The sequence below is a fragment of the Manis javanica genome, chromosome 10, assembly GCF_040802235.1.
Source record: "Manis javanica isolate MJ-LG chromosome 10, MJ_LKY, whole genome shotgun sequence".
NCBI lineage: Eukaryota > Metazoa > Chordata > Mammalia > Pholidota > Manidae > Manis > Manis javanica.
This window is the reverse complement of record NC_133165.1, coordinates 116,534,060-116,548,719: the sequence shown is the minus strand read 5'-3', so window position 1 is coordinate 116,548,719 and position 14,660 is coordinate 116,534,060. Positions and strand designations below refer to the sequence as shown.

General features: G+C 52.6%; 1 protein-coding gene across 8 annotated transcripts in view; it reads right to left on the bottom strand.

Moving 5' to 3' along the window:
• Positions 1–14,660, bottom strand: part of TBC1D22A (TBC1 domain family member 22A) — a 400,381-nt gene that overhangs the window by 276,065 nt on the left and 109,656 nt on the right. For 7 of the 8 annotated variants that reach the window (XM_073214060.1, XM_073214061.1, XM_073214056.1 and 4 more), the window contains exon 8: positions 9,429–9,543. The exons of the other annotated variant lie outside the window; for it this stretch is intronic. In XM_073214060.1, the coding sequence (XP_073070161.1) occupies positions 9,429–9,543 (115 nt within the window). The remainder of the gene's footprint in view (positions 1–9,428; positions 9,544–14,660) is intronic. 8 annotated transcript variants of the gene reach the window in all.

Below are 14,660 nucleotides of genomic sequence, written 5' to 3'. Positions count from 1 at the left end.
ATAAAAGGCATCCAGATTGGTAAAGAAGAAGTTAAAACTGTCACTGTTTGCAGATGACATGATATTATACATAAAAAACCCTGAAGACTCCACTCCAAAACTACTAGAACAAATATCTGAATTCAACAAAGTTGCAGGATTAACACACAGAATGCTGTTGCATTCTTATACACTAATGATGAGCTAGCAGAGAGAGAAATCAGAAAACAAATTCCATTCACAGTTGCATCAAAAAGAATAAAATACCTAGGAATAAACCTATCAAAGGAAGTGAAAGACCTATACTCTGAAAACTATAAGACACTCACAAGAGAAATTAAAGAAGATACTAATAAATGGAAACATATTTCATGCTCATGGATAGGAAGAATTAATATTGTCAAAATGGCCATCCTGCCTAAAGCAATCTACAGATGCAATGCAATCCCTATCAAAATATCAACAGGATTCTTCAACGAACTAGAGCAAAACATTCTAAAGTTCATAAGGAACTAAAAAAGACCCCAAATAGCCAAAGCAATCCTGAGAAGAAAGAATAGAGCTGGGGGTATTGCCTTCCCCAACTTCAAGCTCTACTACAAAGCCACAGTAATCAAGACAACTTGGTACTGACACAAGAACAGACCCATAGACTAGTGGAACAGAATAGAGAGTCCAGATATTAACTCAAGCATATATGGTCAATTAATATGTGATAAAGGGGCCATGGATATACAATGGGAAAATGACAGCCTCTTCAACAGCTGGTGTTGGCAAAACTGGACAGCAACATGTAACAGAATCAAACTGGATTACTGTCTATCTCCATATGCAAAAGTAAACTCGAAATGGATCTAAGACCTGAATGTAAGTCATGAAACCATAAAACTCTTAGAAGTCAACATAGGCAAAAATCTCCTGAATATAAACATGAGCAACTTCTTTCTGAATGCATCTCCTTGAGCAAGGGAAACAAAAGCAAAAACGAACACATGGGACTACATCAAATAAAAAAGCTTCTGTACAGCAAAGGACACCATCAACAGAACAAAAAGGCATCCTACAGTATGGGCTCACGTGCCTCAACACCCAAAAAGCAAATAACCCGATTAAAAAATGGGCAGAGGAGATGAACTCACAATTCTCCAAAGAAGAAATACAGATGGCCAACAGACACATGAAAAGATGCTCCACACCACTAATCATCAGGGAAATGCAAACAAAAACCACAATGAAGTATCACCTCACACCAGTAAGGATGGCCAGGATCAAAAAGACTAAGAACAGCAAATGCTGGCAAGGATGCAGAGAAAGGGGAACCCTCCTACACTGCTGGTGGGAATGTAAGCTAGTTCAACCATTGAGGAAAGCAATATGGAGGTTCCTCAAAAAACTAAATATAGAAATACCATTTGGCCTGGGAATTCTACCACTAGGAATTTACCCTAAAAATGTAGCAGCCCAGTTTGAAAAAGACAGATGCACCCCTATGTTTATCGCACCACTATTTACAACAGCCAAGAAATGGAAGCAACCTAAGTGTCCATCAGTAGATGAATGGATAGAAAAGATGTGGTACATATACACAATGGATTATTCAGCCATAAGAAGAAAACAAATACTACCACCATTTGCAACAACATGGATGGAGCTGGAGGGTATTATGCTCAGTGAAACAAGCCAGGCGGAGAAAGACAAGTACCAAATGATTTCACTCATTTATGGAGCATAACAATGAAGCAAAACTGAAGGAACAAAACAGCAGCAGACTCACAGACTCCAAGAAGGGACTAGCGGTTACCCAAGGGGAGGGGAGTGGGAGGGCGGATGGGGAGGGAGGGAGAAGGGGATTGAGGGGCATTATGATTGGCACACATGGTGTGGGGGGATCATGGGGAGGACAGTGTAGCACAGAGAGGGCAAACAGTGACTGTGGCCTCTTACTACACTGTTGGGCAGTGACTCCAACGGGGTGTGGGGGGGACACGATAACATGGGTGAATGTAGTAACCACTATGGTATTTCATGTGAAACCTTCATAAGTGTATATCAATAATACCTTAATAAATACATACATACATACATACATACATACATACATACAGGCTTTACTTTAAAATTACACCATGCCTGGGGGAAAAACTACAAAATCCAACTACAGTAGGGCGGTTTCATGAATCATGTTACATTATCTCAACAGAGAACTGCGCGCGGGAAGTAGAAATGATCTTCACAAAATTTCTTAGTGATATAGGGAAAAGCTTATGTTATAAGGTTAAATGGGGAAAAAAGCACAAAACATATTTTTACACATAAAACGCCCTGAGTGCCAAACTGCAATGAGCAAAGAAAAAGCCTTAGAGACCCGGCCCGCAACAACTGTTACCCAGCAGCGCCGGCCGGCGTGGCCTGGCAGCATCCACGCCCACCTGACAGGGACACATGCAGGCACAGGGCCCCGAGTGATTAGTAAGGAGCACCGTGTGGGGTCCCAGCAAGAGGACAGGCTGGAAAACACAGCTTAGGCTGGAGGCTCAGTGAGATCCCCTTCCTCCCAGCCCCCATCTAGGCACGGGACCCTCATGCTCGGCTGAGCCTCCTCGGGAGGAAGAAACTGGAGCCGACTCTGCTCCCTGACCTGTGGCCCAGAGAAGAGGCTCAGGGCAGGGGCCTGGCTGCGGAGGCAGCAGGCAGCAGATACAGTGACTTCACCCTGGGCACTACAAGGGAGCCCAGGCGATGCACGACTCTTGAGCCAGGCAGCTCCTCCCAGGCAAAGGGCAAGGGCAGCGACGGAGGAGGGAACCTTCCCCAGGAGGGCAGCTCTTCATGTGAGAGGCGTCCAGAGAGCAATGCTGCTCCCCTGCTCACCGGGGGGACGGCCCAGCCCTTAGTCTCTCCCTCACGTTGTTGTACGTCCTGATGACTCTATGCTGAGCAACTACTGCTAATACAGGGACTGAAAAGCCATGCTTTCTAGCTGCACGACAACCCAGAAACTCTCGGTGGGATCCGAGTCAGCAGGGGCGCCCCAAGCTTGCACTCTGGGGGGCTGCGTGCCCACGTGGGGCAAAGATGACTCCACTGGCCTCAGAGGCAGAACCCAGCCGTGGCACTGACCAGTACCAGGGGCATGTGTGGACATCACCTCCTTTAACAAGTGAAAAGCAGGAACACGCGGTGGTGAGGAGGCGGACAAGTCACAACCTTCTACGCTGCTGGCCTAAAGGACAAGCAGCAGCCTTTTCCTCAAAACGTTAAACACAGAGCTGCCGCGTGACCCAGCAATCCCGCTCCTGGGCACGGAGTCGGGAAAGGAAACCCCCCCAGGCCAACACTCACACACAGAGGTTCACAGCGTCATTCATAATAACCCAGAAGCAGAAAAAACCCAAATGTCCACCACTGGAAAAATGGATAAATAAAATGTGGCGCATCCACAAAATGAAATTGTGAAATAAATGATAAATGTCCATATAAGCCACATAATGAGATGTTAGTGGGCCATAAAAGGATTGCAGTACTGACGCACACGGCAGCATAGGCAGGCCTGGGCGCACACTCAGCACGAGAAGTCAGCCGCAGAGACCCCGTTCTGTGGAGCCCGTGTACAGGAGACACCCCGAGGCGGCGACTCTGCAGGCAGTGAGCAGAACAAAGGCTACACAGGGCTGGCAGAGCAGGGCAGAGGACTCAGGGGGAGCACGGTGGGTACAGGGTTTCTCTTTAGGATGATAAAAATATTCTAAAACTAAATGAAGGGGCTGTACTACCATGTGAATAATCTAAAAACCACTGAACTTTTCACTCAATATGGGTCGGTTTTTTGGTATAGAAATGATCTTAATCAAGCTATTTTTTTTTTAAGTAGCAGTAGCTACAGCTGGGGCGAAGTTGGGTGTGGGAAAGAATGGAGAATCAAGAATAGCAGCATGGCGACAATCCCTGGTGCCTGAGGATGATGGCACATGGGCTTCCTCATGCAGCTCTGTTACCCTCGTATGTGAAACTTTCCATAATAAAAAGTTGTTTAAAATAAAGTTACGCGTATGGGCAAAATGAGTAGAGGGGGTTAAAAGGTACAAACCTCCAGTTACAAAATAAACAAGTCCTGGGGGTGCCATGTGCTATGTGGCGACTACAGTTAGTGAAACCATCTTGTATATTTGGAAGCTGCTAGGAGGGTAAGCTTATAAGTCCTCCTCACAAGAAAAAAAAATGTTTGTGACGGCATCTGGTGATGGAGGTGATGAACGTCAACTGAACTGACCACGCTGATCGCCTCTCAATACATACAAATACCGAATCCCTATGAGGCACATCTTAAACTAAGACACAGTGTGTCTATTCTACCTCATAATAAAATAGTCATTAAAGTAAAGCAGTGAGAGGCCTGGGGACCATCTCATCCAGCCCCCCGTGTGGCGAGTCCCGTCCACCATTCCTGTGGGAAGCGTATTCAGCTCCTGACACAGCTGACTCGCCGCCATCTCCAGCCCACGTTCAGCAGGTCACTGAGAACATCCGCACTGTCTCACCCTTTGGTCAATTTCCAGGCTGTGACTCCGTGGCACTGGCTCTACTGACACTCCCTCCTTGAAACTCCCCCCCTTGATTTCTGAACACCTCACGCCTGCCTTTTTCCTGCCTCTAAAACCACTTCTTCCCACAACCGCCAGTCGCACACACACATCCCGCTCCCTCCCGCTGGAGCGTCAGTCTCCTGGGCCCCCTTGCAGCCAGGGCACGGGGAACAAGGAAGGGGCATCAGGGAGGCTTAGAAAACAGGCACACTCAGCTGACACGCCCCTTTGCCCCTGCCCTGTGTCTTCACCATCTCCCTCTCTCCACGCCTAGGCCAGGGACCCTGAGAGGCACACAGAGCTGCCACCTTACATGGAGGACAGCCAGGTTGAGACGACGAAGGGGAACCATGCGACAGTGACAACACAGCAGCAATTTCTGCATAGGCAGCTTGTCCCTCACGTGGCCCAAGCTCCCATGGGCTAACTCCCTCAGGCCTCACGGCCACCAAGGAGACGGGCCATTCATCCCATTTCCCAGGTCCTGCAGGCCACCCGCAGCGGCTGAGGGGCCGAGCCCAGCTCGGAGGGAGGCAGGTGGGCTCCAGAGCTGCGTGTGCAGCCGCAGGGCCTTGATGCCGCGCCTCAGCGCCGGCATCCACCAGGACTGCTGACATCAGCTCCGCCACAGGAGAGCCCGACACCTCCACGCAGAGAACACCATCGTCAGGTCCTCGGAACAGACGCAGTCCTGCCCGCAGACTCCGCACACGGGCAGTCGCAGGCTCCACTCGCAGCCCCCCTCTCTCTCTGGCCAAGCACATCCCAGCCCAAGATGCTCAGCTGCCATGCCCAGGGCAACAATGCCCAAAATAACCTCCAGGCCAACCTCTCCTCCATGCCCCAGATCCCCATGCCACCTCTACCTGACTCACCACAAGGCAGGCCCAGCGCTGATGACCCAGTGGCCACTGCGCCTCCTGAGCGGGCTGCTTCTCCTGGGCCCTGGCCTGGAAACAGCACTATCTCCACCACGCTGCCCGGGAGCCAGGGGCATGCTAGACCTCCTTCGCCCTCCACACCGCCCATGTCCTCTAACTTCCAAGGGGTAAAACTCAAAGAAGTGCCACACGCCTGTTTCTGGAGGAGGGTGACACCTCTGGCAGGTGCTGGCTGGAGTGTCCTGCACCTGCCTGGTCCCTGGGTCAAAGACACAGGACCAAGCAGCCAGGCACAGCTCAGCTACAATGACCCCTTCACACATCAGCAAGTGCATATTTATGTGCCTAAAGCTCCTCTGCCTCCCTGAAAGGCTTCAATCCATGAACCCCAAGCCTTCCCGGCACAGAGCACGCTTCCGCAATGCCTTCTCTAAGCATGAGCTCACCTGCCACACCTCTCCACTCAGGGAACCCCCGCCCCAGCCCAACGACTACAGTCACCAACCTCCACGACCGAATAGGCTCTGCACACTGCTCCCCACCTCTGCGGGGACAATAGGTCTCCTGGCCTCCTTCCCCAAATGTCCTGCGTGAGGATGGCAGGCACCCTCCAGGGCCCACTGGAGACCATGGGCTCCACTCAACAGAGAGTCAGAGATTGCTCCACACTTACTTGGAAAGGCCTTGCACTAGTGAGGAAGGTGCATGTGGGCGCATGCATGGTTGTGCACATGTGTGTGCATACATTGGTGTCTGGGCTAAGCTGGCACTTGGAGATGCTGTGTCCTTCCACAGAGGGGCCAAGCCGCCTTTCCCCGATGTGTTCCACGGCGCTCCACAAGAGGACCTGAGCTTCGTGCTGCCCGCTCCTGACCCCCCACCCACCCACCACCCCCATGTGCTGGCAGCTCTGGGACCACTTCTTCGCTGCTGTCCCCCCTCCCTTCCAGGTCCACCGCGTTCCCCAGACATCTCCTCCCCTCTACAAGCAGTTCCCGCACACCAATCATCCTGGCCAGCCTCCTGCCAAAGACAAGCCCTCCCACACCCCAGGAGCCAACCTCCCCTGCCAGGATAGTTACTCTAGCTGGCAGGCCAACGTCCTCCAAACCAGACTGTGTGCCAACCCCAAATGAGTCAGCCGCTGTTCTCTTCCACATCTTTTCAAGTCAAAAAACACAGCCTTGTGTGCCAGCACCTGTGATCAGGACAAGGTCACCAAGGTCATCAAGGCTGTTTCAGGCCCTCCTCCCTCAGGGACCGACAGGAGCCCGGCTCCCAGCCAGGCGTCACAGGCACACTGCGGTCTCATGCCCAGAGGCCTCCTTGTACCTGTGATTGACAGGAACTGCTCCCTGTACAGCTGAAGAGAGAACCCCAAGTAACAGCGTGAGCGTGCCCCAAGAACCGAGCTGCGGGCAGCTTTCAGGAGCAGCCCGTGCAGACTGGCCTCCATGCCACCCGCATTCCCAGTCCCACAGCCACATTACAGCCAGAACGGCGACCCACGAGCACAGTCGAGGCACTCAGGCGCCCACACACAGAATCCTGCAGCCAGGGCTCAGCCCCCAAGGAAACAAGGTATTTTCAAGACGCTTAGTAAGCAAAGCATCTAAGGTTTACTTGCTGGAACCCCGCAAGCCAAAACCATCTGCCCATCAGGGCAGGACGCCCCCCTCGTCTATGAACTCTGAGCACCCCCAGTCCCTGTGATTGGTGGGACTCTGACCACAAGACTTGGGGTACACCACTCCTCAGCAGCACATCACTCAGTGGTTCCCATGCCCCCCAACAGTTGGCCCAAAGTTCTTATTGGGCATCACCCCACCCCCAGGCCTGCCCTGTGTTCCCCCAGCAACCCTGCTGGTCACCGCCCATCACTGTCCCCACCAAGCCTGTCCTGCCACCCTGCGTGACGGCCCTCCTTGCCCCACAAGGCACAGCAGGAACATCATGGGGTCCAGAAGGCTCCCTGGACTGCTGGCCTGGGCTTGTCCTTATGGCACCCGCACCCCTTTAGGGTGGGGTGTCCATTCATTTAATTAAGCCTCTTACTTGTTTAAAAATCTGTCTTCCCTGGTACAGCCGCAGGCTCCCAGAGGGCAGGAACAGCGCTCGCCTCGCTCACCTGAATCCCTGCACCCACAGAGGGCCATGCCCCATTGACACTGGCTGAAACAAACTGGCATGGACTCCACATGAGACCTGGCACCAGAGCAGGCACTCCAAGGTCTGCACGACCACACACTCGGGCCCAGCAGCCAGCGTGGCGTCCACCAGGCCACTGTGCAGACGCGCTGCTGCCATGGGGACTGAGATGAATTGAACTGTGACAATGGGCACCCGCACACCTGAGACACAATATCTGAAAGGCCACAGACCCACCAATCACACCTGAGAGCCAGAACCAAAAAATAGTGTCCACTCAGTACCACAACCAGCCACGACTGCTGGCGATAAATGGCACATTTTACACCAGTGTCCCAAAACCACACTGAACGTCCTCTCACTGCACATGTCCCTGTGTGTGCACGCCTGCGTGTGCATGCGTGTGTGCAGTGAGCACGGCAGGAAGGCAAGGACACCCATGAGCGACCTGAAGGACGGCCCCTGCAGGACACAAGCTTCCTCCAGCTTTTCTCGCTCTTGGACATTAACATCATAGGCATATCCTCCGTCCTATCTTGCTGATAATTCAAGCAAATACAGGAAGGATTGCTTGGGTCTTACAATGTAAACTGGCGGTAAAGTAGTTAAGACAAACTTATTTACCACATTAATTAAATGGTCTATTTAACATGGAATATCAATTCTCTAATCACATCTCGGTTGAACTTCTTTCAATTAACAACTCTGAAGTCTACTGACAGAGGTCCTACTGTTCTGGGATCATTAAGACCATTCCATTATCTGTCAAGTGAGGGAGTGAGGGGCAGAAACGCAAGGGCTCTCAGGGGTGGGCCTCTCCGCACTCAAGAGACCATCAGGCAGTGAGCAGCGGCCTTTCTCATTAGTTGCTTAGCAATGAGAAGACCTCCTACGAAATCATAACTGGAAACAAAGTGTGACACGGGGTTGCAGTAAAATACACTAAGTGGATATGCTCTCATCCTCGGAGGACAATCTGTCCTGAGAAAATCCAATCTCTCCAGATTCACAGCAATGACAAGAATCTGAGGCACAGGGAGACTGAAACGGCTGAAAGCAAAGCTGACGGACACAGACGAACACAAACTGGGAAGGTTCACGTGGGGACAAACTAAGATCGCTTTTAAATACAAGGGCTACAGCTGAAGAGCGCACTCCTCGTTCGGTATTTATTTTTTATCCACTAAAGAATTAAAAAGTAGATGCAGCGTTTATAGTACCACAATTTTTTAAAAACTTAAAAAGCAGGTGAAGTTCCTTTTACAGTTGGCTACTGTGACATAAATGGAAGAAAAATTATATATTGTACTCAAAGAGGAACGGCAAAACCCACCCCAAGTCTCTGGGACACCAATTACTCTGCATGTAATTAATATTCCCATAAAATGACACGTTCCCAGTACATCACAAGCAGAAAGGACACAAACGCTGCCACTGCAGGACCGCAATCCAGGGAGACTCGGTTTGGGCTCCTTCGGTGCTATTCTATCACCGCGACCTGAGCCACATAGATCCGAGCTCTGAAAACCAGGGCCCTGAGGTCCATCACCCCGGAACTGAGCCCCCCAAATATCCTACATGCCTCCTTCTGTGTCATTAAGAAAAAGATACTGATAATCACTGCATCTTTATGTCTTCAGTGGTTCAGCACGTGATTTAAACATGTTTTTTAAAGACGGCATCAATGAGAAAAATACTGTTCTCTGTTACTAGTCATTGATAGCGTTAAACTTCATGGCGATTTCCAATGTTGGTATAATTATGCACAGCCACAGAGCAAGGCCACCAAAGTTTATGCTTAATGTTTGAGAGAGAAAACATCGTGACACGATCTTACCTATGTATCCGCAAATGAAGACTACAAAGAAAGGAGTGACAAGGTCATTTATCCCCTGCACGTATCCGCTGGCAGGGTGACGCATCGCCCATATAAACAATATCCTTTCAAAAATCTGAAAGAAAATTGAACAGGTGGTGAAGCAAAAAGTAAACATACCAGACACTTGAAAATGTATGCATTTTTTTACTCAAAATATATACTATCACTATTTTTCGGTCTTTCATATTAAAATACAAATCTAAACAAGAATCAACTGCTAGATCTTTTTTTTTTTTCATAAAATTCCAATCTTAATTTTTTTATTGACTCACAAGCGACATGGAACATTCTGCACCTCCTGGACTCAGTCCTTCCACACAAGCCAGCTTTCACAGAAGCTGCTCTCTGCTCTCCCAAGCCCCTGGGGACAACCGCACGTGGCTGCCCAGGACGTGGCAGGCTGTGCAGCAGCACGCAGGCCGCCACGGAACCCTTCCTCAGCGATGCGGGAGGCGGGGAGGGACGGGTGTGTGGATGGGTAGGTGGTGGGTAGGTCCACAGATGGACAGGTGCGTGGATGGGTAGGTGGGTGCAGGACAGGCAGGAGAGGGAGGGGAAGGAGGGGAGTGGATGGGTGCGTGGATGGGTGCCCTGGACTTCCCTCATAAGGTAACGTTTTTATCTTTAGTACCATATAATTGACACACAACATTATATTAATTTCAGGTACACAACACAAGGACTTGTTATTGTTATATCCTGTGAAATACCAACACAGTAAGTCTAGTTCACATCTGTCACCTCAGAGAGTTAGACATCTTCTTCTTGTTCTGAAGACTGAAGACCTACTTTCTCAGCAACGGCTTTATTAACTGCAGGCTCCACACAGTACGTGCAGCCCCAGGAAGTGTTTATTTTACTTTGACCACCCTCACCCATTTCACACCCCCACCCCAACCCCCGCCACTGGCAACCACCAGTCTGTTTTCTGTTTCTAGGAGCTTGTTGTTGTTGTTTTCTAAATAGATGTGTCTGGGAACGTACCACAGCCACAAAGACACACTGCTGCTCACTGGTTCCCGCAGCCATCCAGCCGCCCAGGCCAGGAAGGGGGGCGCTAGCCCAGCCTCCCCCCTTCTGCAGGGCACTCACAGGCAGAGCCAGGACCCCCTCGCCTTACCCCAAGCCCGTCTTTCTTCACAAGAGGCACTCCACAGAGGGAGGCACAGTGCCATCACCACCCCCACGCAGCGTACACAGGCCTGCACACAGGCTCACAGGCCCGCCCCGGCTCCCCGGCTCCCCGCCTCCGGCAGCGGAGCCCTGAGTGCACAGTGTGGCACCCCGGCTCCCCTTGCTCTAGCCCCAGCCTTGTGATCCTCCCCAGCCAGCACCCACGTGCCAGCAGCTTCTCTGAGCCTGCCAGGCTGTCACCTCCATGGTGCCTGCCGCCTACAGGGCCCACCCTCCCTTACTTGGTGTCCAGCTTCCCTTCAAGCAGCACCCCATCAATGGAGACCCTGCTGCCACCTGCTCCTTACCCCACTTTGGGGAAACCAACCACTTCCTGCTTTGGAAGCCTCACGGACCCTCTCCCCAGGGAGAGTCTGCCCCCTCCCCAGGGCCGCACCCATGCTGGCTCCAGCCGGGTCCACACCAAGGCTAGACTCGTCACCCACCAGGTGTCACACAGGCTAGGCACACAGTGCAGGCTTGACAGGTGAACACTCAAAGGATGAATTACATCATTTCCCAACACACCTACCTCGTAAAGCCAACTGTGTTTGTGCCCAAGGAGGTCAATCCCTTCCTATGTTGCCTACATTCCTAAATTTTATTGAGCCCAGAGTCTCAACCACCACCCACCTGGCACTTACAATGAGGGACCTGGGCTCAGGCATGGGAAGGCTCTTAACCCAATGCACCCAGTCAGCTGGTGGCTCAAGCAGCCCCAGAGCCCAGCCCCCAACCCACTGCCCACCCTGGCACACAACCCCCTGCATTGTTCCAAATGAACACAAGGTTCTGTCACTTAATCAGGCCGGCACCTCAGCGCAGCACCTGTGCAGCAGGCACCTGATAAATATTTGCTGAATGAGTAATACATTCATGCATATATACTCATACTCATTTTTCACTTTAAGTCAACAACTTTCTAGAGAGAACTGAATATTTAAACAAAATCAAAAGCCCAAAATCACTCGACAGCACAGCACTACTTCCTATTTCTCAAGTGTAACATAGTGGCTGGTGCTGATGCCCCGGGTCAGGCACCACGGCCCCTGGTGAAGCCAGAAGCAGTGCTCGGCAAGCCAGCACCGTGCGCTCCATCACAGATGGCCAGGAGGACTGAGGAGACAGGTCCCTGCAGAAGGGACCCCTCTCTCCAGCCCCAGCACGCCCCAGCCATGAGTCAGAAAAGCAGCGGCCACAGCCCTACCCAGCCCAGAGCTGGTGCGAGGCTGCACATGGCAGGGTGGGGCCCGGCGGCACATGGACCAAGGCAGCCAGCACACACTCAGCAGGGACACTGCCCGGCAGGAGGCGCTCAGCAGCCCAGGACTGCTCAGCAGGAGCCTCCAGGGTCTGGAGCCGCACGGCCCAGGGAGACGGTGGGACAGTACTGCCCAGCCAGCAGGAGCCACAAGGGCGGGAGCTCAGTGTTCACGGGAGTTGCAAGGAGACGGAGAACGCCAGCTGAGTGGCTCCGCACTAACGGGGCCCAGAAGCGCCCACTACAGCTCCCCGGCAGGTTTCCATCCCATGCAGGAAAGTTCTAGCAAAGACCACCAGTGGGTGAGGAGTCCACTGGCATGCCAGCTCAGGCCCCACAAGTTAGACAAGTGGAGCCCGTGGAGTAGATGCACTCCACGATTGGCTCGAGGGGCGGGCCCCCAGACCTGAGAACCTCAGAGAAGGCGGCGGGGCAGAGAGGCGAGTCTACGTGCTCTGCGTGGTGGCTGCCAGGTGCAGCCCGCGCTCCTTCTGCGCTCCTGGCATGGCCCTTGTCCCCCGCCCACTGCGATGCTCCACCGGGCCCAGCAGTGCAGGGGACGGGGCTCAGGCCACCCCTACACCATTGCCAGGGCCACCCTCATCCCCTGCCATCCTCAAGACACACAGCAGGAGCACCCAAAGGTGGGGCTCACCCACTCCAAAGGAAGGGCCAAGGCTGGCAGGGGCACACAGTGTGCAAGGGGCACTGTCCACAGTGCCCTCCCAGTCAGAGTGGGTGTGAGGCATGAAGCAAGGGCCGCTGGTCGTCACACCACAGCCAGGCCCATGGAGAGCTGGGAAGGCATGTTTCCAAGGCAGGAAGGAGTCACGGACGGCGCCTTTACACTGCAGTGAAGGACGTGGGCCTCAGCAAGCAGCTCAATGGCTAGTATTGATGACACAAACATGGTCAATAGTGGGCGACATTACCAAGTGCTTACTGTCCTCAGCACCTTCAAGGACCTCATCTAATCTTCCCAGGAAGGCAGGTACAATTACAATCCCATTTTCAGGGGAGGTGACAGACAGACACTAGGGTGGCCCTGGGCCACCACCTCCTGGTATGTACACCCTTGTTTGGTTCCTGCCCCTTGAGTGAGAGCAGGACCTGCAACCTGCTCCTAGCCAATCAAACACAGCGGAGATACAGGATGTGCACGATCATATTACATAAGATCGTAAGCCATGCTGCCGAGAGACTGTGTCCCCGCTGACCTCCAGGAGGCTGGCTGCCCCTGGAGAGCTGGGTGTGGGAGGGCCACGTGCTGAGGAGCTGAGGGCAGCCAACAGCCAGCAAGAAACCAGGGCCCTAGTTCTGCAGCCTACAGGCAACCAAATTCCGCGCACAACCACGAGTTTGGAAGGGCATCCTTCTCCAGTCAAGCCTCGGATGAGCCTGCGGCCCGGACAACACTGTGGCTGCCACTTGCTGAGATCCTGAGCCCAGACATGCCCAGACTCCTGAGTTCCTGTAAGATTAAAAATGCAACTATGTGTCATTTTAAGTACTGGGTTTGTGCTAATTATTATGCAGCAATAGATAACTAAAGCAGATAAGAAAACTGAGGCACAGAGAAGGTAAACAACTTACCCAAAGTCACAGAGCCTCTGAGTAGCAGAACCAGGATTCCACCCAGATAGTCTGACAAAATGGGGGCCGTGTAAGGCCTACCAACTGCCATGAATGCTATGCCTTAGGATATAAAAGAGTTGTTTTCATATATAAATCAAAAGAGAGAGAAGATCAAGAAATCATAATTTTATAGTAAGAAAGAAATAGAAGACTCTATGAGCTCCTGCATCTAATTGACATGCACCTGCCCAAGGCCCAGCAGGGAGCCAGTCCCGCAGCAGGTGTGTGTGTGTGTGTGTGTGTGTGTGTGTGAGCCAGTCCCGCAGCAGGTGTGTGTGTGTGTGTGTGTGTGTGTGTGTGTGTGTGTGTGTGAGCCAGTCCCGCAGCAGGTGTGTGTGTGTGTGTGTGTGTGTGTGTGTGTGTAGGTGTGTGTGTGAGCCAGCCCCGCAGCAGGTGTGGGGGGGGGGGGGGGGTGTAGCTTCGAGCACTGAGCTCTTTCCCTCCGCTGCAATTTCGCCCTCCAGGGAAGAGATGCCCCTGCGCTGGGCACTCCCACCTTCTAAGTTCCAAGTGCTCCAAGAGCTGGGACACATGCCTCCAACCTGCTCACAAGCAGGAACGCAGTCTTCCCCTTGGCAGCCCGGGCCCTGAAGGAAAGCGGTTGGTGTCCATGGCTAGAGAAGGCAACCAGAAGGGGCTGTGCACTGGGACCCCAGTCCCAGCAGCCTCAGGAGGCCTGGGAGAGCTGCAGAGGAGACGTGGGCCCGTCTGGTCCCACTCAGTCCCAAGGCAAAGCCTCTGCTGGCTTCTCTTGCACAGAGTCCAGAGCACGGGGTTCTGGGATGCACGAGGCTGCCGGGAGCACCGCCTGAGAACTGACGGAGGTGCCCAAGGCACGTCCACTGCACAGACTGCGGGGCAGGGGCTGCAGCAGGGCCTCCTCAGCCAGAAACTAATGGAGCTCCAGCACTTCCAAAACACTGTGGAGAAGAGCCAACGAACTAGCAATGACCTTCTGATCCCTCCACCCCCACCCATGAGCAGGGCCTCTGCTCACCCCACCTGCTGGAAGCACCTTGCCTGCCTAGACATCAGCACAAGTGAAAAGACTGTATTTGAATTACTTTGGGGGAAAATTCGGAATTCAGATTTTCTATTAAGGAAAGCTATCAGTTCAAATT